Genomic DNA, 9,361 nt, shown 5'->3' on the forward strand with positions numbered 1-9,361 from the left:
TGGCATTGGCAGGGGACCAGTTAGGAGGAAACCAGGGAAATATGGCAGTGCCTGGACTCTGGGGTGATGGCAGAGGCGATGATGGAAATGGAAGGATCTGAGAGCTATCTAAGGAGCGTAAGATTCAAGATTTGGTGGTTCACGTGGTTCTGGCATAAGCACCTAAAGGGATGCTGGTGCAATGGCATAAAGGGAACACTTTAGGGGGACAGGGAGATTCACTGGGGAAAGATGAGCAAGGAGGATCATGAGTTGAGTCTGTGACATATTGGGTTTCAGGAGCCCCTGAGACATCCAGGTGGAGATGCCCAGGAGGAAGTTGGTTTTATGATAAGTAGGTCTAGAGCTTAGGCGCTGAGAGTGACCTAGTGATACGCCATTGAAAGCAGTTGAATACAGACAGTAATTTTGAAATGGTGCAAGTGGATGGATGATGTTGAGGGAATCAAGCAAGATGAGAAGGTCTGGGACAAAGTTCTAAGAAGCAACAACCTTTAATGATGGAACAGAAGAAACGCAGTCAGTAGGGGAGGCTAGGCGGGAATGCCTAGGCATAAGAGCAGACCCAGGGAATACAACACAGAGCCAAAGGTCTAAATTCCTTCAAGAAGAACAGAAAGGTCAGAAGAGGCAATGCTATAGAAACGTGTAAGATCAAGCCTCAGAAAAGTCCAGGGCTTCGGTCATGTGATGTCTTTGGTGATTGAGCAAGAGAGGATTGGTGGGGTGGGGGTGGGGAGCAGGCAGAAGCCACATTGGAGGGAGGGATGAAGAATCAATGAGAGATAAGGACATATTATATATAAACAACTTTTTCAAGAAGTTTTTCTGTGAAGAGAAGGAGATAGTAAAAATGACACTATAGTGTAAGTAGAGTTGAAAGAAGATTTTATTTTGGTTTTCTTATGTGTCTTTTTTTAAAAGGACATTTGCATGCTCATCGAGATGATCTGTGAGAATGGGAGAGATTGAACATAAAGGAAAGAGAGGGAATGTTCCATAAATTCTTGAAGTGGCTAGCAGGAGAGAATGCACGGGTGGAGACATTGGTTGTTAATTAGAGGGGGGACATCTCTTTAATAATAACAGGAGGAAATTTCTTTCTGGAATAGTATTTTTGCAGAAGACTCTTTGAGGGGGAAAAACCCTGATCATTTACAAGCTAGCAAGTGCATAATTCTTTTAGCTTCTGTATCTCCCCAGACGGTCAAGAGCAGCAAAGTTGAGGCTGTTTACAAGGCTGAGTCTCTTCCTGTCCTGCCTCACAGACAGGCTGCTTCCTGCCACAATGGTGTCTCTGCAAGATTCCTCACTCAGCACTACTTCCTGTGCTTCTTTTTAGTGCCAGAGAGAGGAGTGGAGATGGGGACATGGAGGTTGGAGGAGAGAGGAGGGAGGGGGAAGTGAGAAATAGCAGTCTGGAAGGCTGAAGGTATGGACTGAAATAGAGAAATGTGGCAGAATTTTTGGACAGTGACCAGATGGGACTCATGAATCACTAGTGGGACCAGCCAATGTGGTCATGTACTTTTTAAAAATATATATTTTATTGATTTTTTACACAGAGGAAGAAAGAGGGATAGAGAGTTAGAAACATCGATGAGAGAGAAACATTGATCAGTTGCCTCCTGCACACCCCCTACTGGGGATGTGCCTCCAACCAAGGTACATGCCCTTGACTGGAATCGAACCTGGGACCCTTCAGTCCTCAGGCCGACGCTCTATCTACTGAGCCAAACCGGTTAGGGCAGTCATGCACTTTTTGCATCCAGGGTCAGCTGGTCAGCTGCGGAATAGTCTTTGCATTGGGTTTATTCAGAGTTGGGGTTCTGCCAGATAAGTACAATGAAGGGGGAGAGGGGCAAGGGAATTGCAGGTGTCTGCAAAGGACTCAATAGAGGGAAGGACATAAACTCTAACTTAGGTAAGTTGAGAAGTAAAGACATGACATAGGTGATGAGCAGTTAAAAAGTGTAGGGTGCATGGTTTGGAGGACTAGATGGGGAGAGACTGGATTGGGGTTGCTGGACTGAAGGAATTTCAAAAACTAGGAAACACTAATCGGAGAAAGGGAGGCTGAAGTGGAGATTGAAGGTAGTGGTTATTCGTAATGACAAGGTCTAGGGCAGTGGTCGGCAAACTGCGGCTCGCTGGCCACATGAGGCTCTTTGGCCCCTTGAGTGTGGCTCTTCCACAAAATACCAACTTCTGCGCATGGGCCACGAAGTTTCAATCACACTGTATGTGCGCACCCACATGTGGTATTTGGTGGAAGAGCCACACTCAAGGGGCCAAAGAGCTGCATGTGGCTCGGGAGCCGCAGTTTGCCGACCACGGGTCTAGGGGATGGGGGTCTGAAGTGACTCCTGGCTGACAGCTGTCATTGACTACACCTGTGATGCAGAACTGGAGGAATCTGAACAGAGGTGCCCGCCCTGCCTGACCAACTTGGCTCGGAAGTATCTGATCTGGGAGTGCTGCCCCACGTGGCTGAAGATCAAGACGCTTCTGTTTAGGATTGTGACGGACCCCTTTGCGGAGCTCACCATCACCTTGTGCATCGTGGTGAACACAGTCTTCATGTCCATGGAGCACCACAACATGAGCCCCACCTTCGAAACCATGTTCCAGATAGGCAACATTGTGAGTGCCCGGAAGCCATGCCACCGTGGCCGGGGCACTCTGGGGGGTGGGGGGCGCATGCCCTCATTGACTGGAGCGTTGGTCTAGCTAGCTGACGGCAGAGGAGCAGTGCAGGAGATGTGTGGACGCTGAGTTCAGGAAGTCAAGTCCAGCGGACCAGGCTGAGCTGGTGGGAATTGCCTGGGGATGAACGAGCACAGGGAAGTGGACCAGGAAAGCCCTGACCACTTGAATTCTCCCGGTTTCAGGTGCCTCTACCTTGAAATAAGTGTAAAGGCCACTTTCCTGTGTAAAGATATGGACATTCCCGTTTCCTTCCAGAAAAGGAGAAATGGGAAGAGAAGAGAGAGCTTATTTTTAAGAAGTCAGCATAGACCACAGAGGGCTTTATGGAAGAGACTTCTGGGTCCACACCCCCATTTTACAGTTGGAGAGGTTGAGGAGAGGGAGAGCGAGAGAGAGAGAGGCCTCTCTCTGTGACAGAGCAGAGCGCCTGTTTTTTTGAAATGAAAGAAAGGCAGGCATTCGGGGGTGCCTACAGGTGCTTTGTAAGTATTCGCTCAGAGTCATGGCCTTCTGAGATTATCATCTGGATAATTATCACCCTCATGGCCCAGAAGGGAGCACTGAGACTTAGAGAGGTTATGAATCCCGCCAGAGGTGACACCGCTGGGAAAGGGGAGGGAGGCGTGTCCAGGTTTCTCTAGGGCACAGGACCTTAACCCATCCCCCCCACCCCTCACTGACTTGCCTACAGAGCGCACCCTACAGGTGCCCTTTGAAGAACACAGTTGCAGTCTGTGCCATTAGCCAAGTCCCTGACACTCTCAACCCATTCCTTCTCATAAAAGCAGTGCAACCCTCTGTTGCCCAGGCTGGTGACAGGCATCGATGAGATCAACTGAGAGCAAAGCCCCGGTCCCTGGTCTCTGCTTTCTTCTTCCCTGTCTCCCTTCCCTGCTGGTGGTTGTGTGGCCTGGGTCTGGTCCTGGCCTCTTCTGAGGTCAGAATCCTGTCCTGAGACACTCAGAGAGGGAAAGAACTTGAGACAGTATATTATTTTTCTTCTTGCCAATAGCTATTATTTATTGGCGAATGACTGTCTGCCAGGACCTTTGCTGAGGCCTGCACTCGCATTTTCTCACTTTGATGTTCACTGTACACACGAGGAGCTTGGGGTACGGAGAGGACGCGTGACTGGCCCCAGCTTACACAAGCTCAGAAATGGCCGAGCTGGGATTTTTATCTGGGTCTGCGTCGCCCCATCATCCACGCTTTAAACTACTGAACCAGATTGACTGCTCGTTTACATAATTATGTCATAACGATTATCCTCATGATTACCCACTTATTCCCCTCTTCACCGTGCAGATGGGCACACTCAAGCGTGGGTTCCAATGCGTATGCCCTGAGCTCTGGTCCAGAGAGTTCTCTCTGCTGCCACATCCAGTGTTCCCAGCCCCAATCCTCCAGGAGCCTGCAGATAATATAGACACTGAACACAAACAAGGGAAAGGGGTTTGCTAGTTTACAAAAAAAAAAAACACAAGGCCACAGGTGACAGGGTAAGTAACACAGCAATGAACATAGGAGTGCATATATTCTTTTGAATTAGTGTTTTGGATTTCTTTGGATAAATACCCAAAAGTGGAATTGCTGGGCCATAAGGCAGTTTCATTTTTAATATTTTTGAGGACCCTCCATACTGGTTTCCATAGTGGCTACATTCCCACCAACAGTGCATGAGGGTTCCCTTTTCTCCACATTTTTGCCAACACTTATTGTTTGTTGATGTATTGATGATAGCCATTCTGACAGGTGTGAGTTGATATCTCATTGAGGTTTGAATTTTTATTTCTCTGGTGATTAGTGACATTGAGCATCTTTTTATATGTCTATTAGACATGTGTATGTCTTTTTTTTTTTTAATTGATTTCAGAGAGGAAGGGAGAGGGAGAGAGATCAATGAAGTGAGAGAATCATTGATTGGTTGCCTCCTGCACGACCCCCATTGGGGCTGCCTCCTGCAACCCGGGCATGTACCCTTGACCGGAATCAAACCCGGGACCCTTCAATACACAGGCCCACGCTCTATGGGCTGAACCAAACCTGCTAAGACAAGAGTTGCTTCTAATATCCTCATGGATAGCTGAGGGCAACTGAGATGCAGAGCAGTTCAACCACCCAAAGTCTCCCAGCAGCCAAGGGGTGAGGGGGCAAGGGGGTGAGCAGCAGACCTGCATTTCAAAGCCAGGTTGCTTGACCCCGGAGTCCCAGCTCTTCCCGCCTCATGGAGGTCATCCTCTGACTCCCTAGTGCCCCAATCACAGCCCCCATGTGTCACCTCAAAAACTGCCACCTACTAGCCTCATGGCCTGACTCTTCTCCAAACTCAGCTCCAGTGCGCCCTCTACAGGAGCAGTTCTTCTATTTAAGTAGCTGGTGCCCCGTTGCCCACAGCCACCCACTCTTGTAAGAGCCACATCTGTCAGGTTTGTCAGATTGCCAGGAAAGTCTGGGGTCACTGGGGTCTCCCAGTTTCCAAGGCCATCTGGAGGAAGCACGGTGCCTCACTGACCCCTGTTCCAGTATTCTCGCAGTGCCCACTGGCCACCTAGTGTCCGGCTCCGGAGAGATGACAGAAGGAAAGGGACAGAGCTCAGAAGTGTCACTAAGTGCATTTCCAGGCCAGAAAGTCTGCTTAGGGCCCCATCAGGGAGCCCAGCCAAACAGCACTGAGCTCCTGGACTTGGGGTCCCTGCATTGGGGTGGCAAATGCAAATGCCCATAGGAACCAGGCAGGCAGTGAAATAAATTGGCCAATGAAGAGCTTTTGGCAGCGGGCACTTGTCCCTTAAAACAGGTGGGGGCCACTCAGTCCGATCTAGGCCGACCAGCACAGAGCCTGGCTCCAGGGAGGACACGGAAATCAGGGGACTCGCCCATTGTTGTCAGAGTTTCTAATTTTTTATGAGAAAACAGAAATCCAGATTTTATGGTTCATATTGGCTAGTAATTCAAAATTTTAAAAAAATTGTTGACAGTGTTACAGATGGCCCTCCTCTCCCCCCTTCCACCCAAACACGCCACAGGCCAAATGAAGCATGTCCTGGACACACGTGTGCCCTGAACCACACACAGGTGATGACATCTGCCTGAGACTATGGTGCCTTCGCCAGCCTATGGAGGAGGAAGACAGAGTGGGACTCAGGGCCCTTTAGCCATAACCTGGGAATGTGAGGAGATCTGAATTAAATCACAGTTTTCACCAAAAGGCAGATTTTTCTAAGTATCTAGAAAATGATGATAAGAGGCAGGTGCCTATGCTCTAAATGAAATATCTCTTTAAATTTCCTTTTCTGGTTTTTATGTTTTTACTAGTATTTTGCTATTTAATATCCTTGTATCCAGAAATCTCTCATGAATCCTAACAATTTATCTATATAATCTTTTAAATGTATTAACACAATCATATCATGCAAATAATGAGTTTTGTCTCTTCTTTTCTAAGCCTTATACCATTGGGGTTTTTTATGAAACATTTTTAATGTTGACACAATTGCATGCGTCCCCCTTTCCCCGGCCCTTTGCCCACCCACCCCACCAGCCCCTTCCTTCACCAAACTATTGTCCGTGTCCAAGGGCTTTGCATCTATGTTCTTGTGGAGTCCCTTCTCCTTCTTTATCCAGCCACCCCCAGCCCCCTCCCCCTCGGGCATAAGCCGGTCTGTCCCATGTATCCATGCTTCTGGCTCCATTTTGTTTGTCAGTTTATTTTGTTCATTAGATTCTACATTATCGTGCTGATTAGGACATCCGGTACACTGTTGGAACGGAGTGTTCACAGCAGACATCCTTGCTGTTCTCCTGCTCTCAGAGAGAATGCTTTCAATATTTCACCAAGCCTGATATTTGTGACAATTTTTAAAGATTAAAAAAATTAGTTTAGGAAAGTTTTTTTTGTTAGAAATATTTGTTATGGACCTGGTCGGGTGGCTCAGTTGGCTGGAGCATCGTCCTGTGCACCAAAAGGTTGTGGGTTTGATTCTGAGCAGGGCACACGCCTGGGTTTCAGGTTTGATGCACAGCCTGGCATGAACACTATTAATTCTTTGGTTGTAAAATGTGTTTCCAGTTTGGGTTAAAAATAGTCTATGAGAGGAATATATCTTTATCTCTGTAATCTCTCTCTCTCTCTCTCTCTTCCTCTCTCTCTCTTCCTTTCTCTCTTTCTTCTTCTCTCCCCCTTCCCTCTCTCTCTAAAAAAAGTCAATAAGGACATATCCTCAGTTGAAGAATAAAAAGTATACACACTACATACATTTTTATTATGAATAGATGTTTAATTTTATCAAACAGTTGTTCTGCATGCACTAAAATAATCACAAGACTTTCTCCTTTAATCTATTAGAGAAGTCAGTTATATTAATTGATTTTCTAACGTGAAATCAACTTTGCATTCCTGGGATAAACCCAACCTGATCGTGATATAATCTTGATACATTGGAAGGTCCAGCCTGCGAAGAGTTTGCTTACAATGTTTGCATCCGTAGTGATGAGTAATATCTGTCCTCTACTTTCCTTTGCTTGCATTGTCCTTGGCCAGGCCTTAGTATGCTAACTGCCAGGTTATGCTAATCTTCATGAAAAATATTCCTCTTCTTCGACACCCAAACTTTGGGTAAGATTGGAATTATTTGCTCCTGGTGGGTTTGGTAAAATTCTCTAATGAAGCCATTTGGAGGTCAAGATTTTTCATTAATTATTTACTTTTCTTTCTTTTTTTTAAATATTTTATTAATTTTTTACAGAGAGGAAGGGAGAGAGATAGAAAGTTAGAAACATCGATGAGAGAGAAACATCGATCAGCTGCCTCCTGCACATCTCCTACTGGGGATGTGCCTGCAACCCAGGTACATGCCCTTGACCGGAATCGAACCTGGGACCTTTCAGTCCGCAAGCCGATGCTCTATCCACTGAGCCAAACCGGTTTCGGCAATGATTGACTTTTCTTAATGGCTGTGGAACTAGTCAGGTTTTCTATTTCTCAAAGTAGTTTTGGTAAGTTGTATTTTTCTAAAATTTTCCTTCTTATTTAAATTTTAAATGTATTGACATAAAGTTGTGCGTGCTATGCTGTTATCTTTTTTTTCTTTTTTCTTTTTTTACCACAATTTACTAGTAGGTATGTGCCGTGACCGCGAATTAAACCCACAGCCTTCTTGGTGTATGGCACGACACTCTAACCAGCTGAGCCACCTAGTCAGCTGCTATGCTGTTATCTCTTAAGGGCCTACAACATCTGTACTTATGTTACCTTTTTCTTTCTTTTAAAAATAATGATTTGTGCTTTCTCTCATCTTTTTTCTTTATTTTATTTTTTTAGTCTTACCAAAAAAATCGTCAGTTTAATCAATCCTTTCAAAGGACCGACTGTTAGCTTGTGGATCCTCTGTACTTCATTGATGTTTTCTGTGTCAATTAACCCTGCATCTTATCTTAATTACATTCTCCATTCTGCATATTTCATCCTTTCCTAACTTCTTAAGATGGAATTGTCAACCAATTTTTCCCCACTATATTCATTTAAGACTTCAATTTCCTTCTAAGAACCACCTTGATGTGTAGAATTCCCTTATTATTTGGTTCTAAATATTTTCTCATTTTTAATTTGATTTATTCTTTGACTCGGGTTAATTAGAAGCATGGTTCTCAATTTCAAGACATATGTGGTATTTCCAGTTATCTGTATGCCATTGCGTTCTGGCTTCATTGTGTTATAGTCCGAGAACATGTATTGTCTGATGTTAGTGCTTTGAAATATATTGATAATTTCCTTTTGGCTCAATATATTGAAAATGTTCCTTATGTACTTGAAAAGACTGTGCCTTCTGCTGTTGCAGGGAGCAATACACTGTATAATCCGCTCAGTACAGGAAGTTCATGGCATGGTCCAAATATTCTATATCCCTGCTTGGTCTAGTAATTATGAGAGAACGGTCTATAAAAATATTTCCCACTATGATTATGGTGAGGTCTCTTTCTCCGTCTGGTGTTATCCTGAGGTTGTGTCATTAAATGTATACAAATTTGAAGCTATTATATCTTCCCAGTAAAGTGAAATTTACCACTCAGAATTGACCTTCTTTGTCCCTAAAATACTTTTTGCCTTAAAAATCTCCTTCCTTGATATTAATTCAAAAATGGGTTTATTTTTTGTTTTTTGTTTGTTTGTTTGTTTTGGTTTAGAATTTGCCTCATATGTCTTTATGCATTCTTCCTCTTCTAATCCTTGTGTATCATGAAGGTTTTTATATGTCTCTTGTAAATAGCATAGTCAGATTTTAAATTCTTATCCAGTTCTGACAATCCAATCTTTGTCTTTGGACCAAAGCGAGTAGTCCACTCATTCTGTGAGCACCCCTAGATCTGGATATGTGTCTACCCTTACATTTGGGGTTTTCCATTTGCTTTGGTGCTCAAATACACTTGTGTTCTTTCTCTCTCTGCCCCCACCTTTCTCGATTTCTTTTAGGTTGTTTGTTTTTCTTCATTCCTTTTTTCCCTTTTATTGGTTTTGAAATAGAAGACTCTGTTTTTATTCTTTGAGTGGTTTACCTTAGTAATTCCAGCATGAGCAGTTAGCTTAAAACAAAGTGAAAGTTAGCTAAAATCTTTACTTTCCTCCAAGACAAATTTTCATTTGTGATCCTTTCCC

At 44.5% G+C, this 9,361-nt stretch overlaps 1 protein-coding gene across 1 annotated transcript in view; it reads left to right on the plus strand.

Moving 5' to 3' along the window:
- Positions 1-9,361, plus strand: part of SCN10A (sodium voltage-gated channel alpha subunit 10) — an 80,881-nt gene that overhangs the window by 38,874 nt on the left and 32,646 nt on the right. Inside the window, exon 13 of the mRNA XM_015568312.1 lies at positions 2,405-2,643. Coding sequence (XP_015423798.1) covers positions 2,405-2,643 — 239 coding nt within the window. The remainder of the gene's footprint in view (positions 1-2,404; positions 2,644-9,361) is intronic.

This window comes from Myotis davidii, unplaced genomic scaffold, assembly GCF_000327345.1.
Source record: "Myotis davidii unplaced genomic scaffold, ASM32734v1 scaffold663, whole genome shotgun sequence".
In the NCBI taxonomy this organism is placed as follows: domain Eukaryota; kingdom Metazoa; phylum Chordata; class Mammalia; order Chiroptera; family Vespertilionidae; genus Myotis; species Myotis davidii.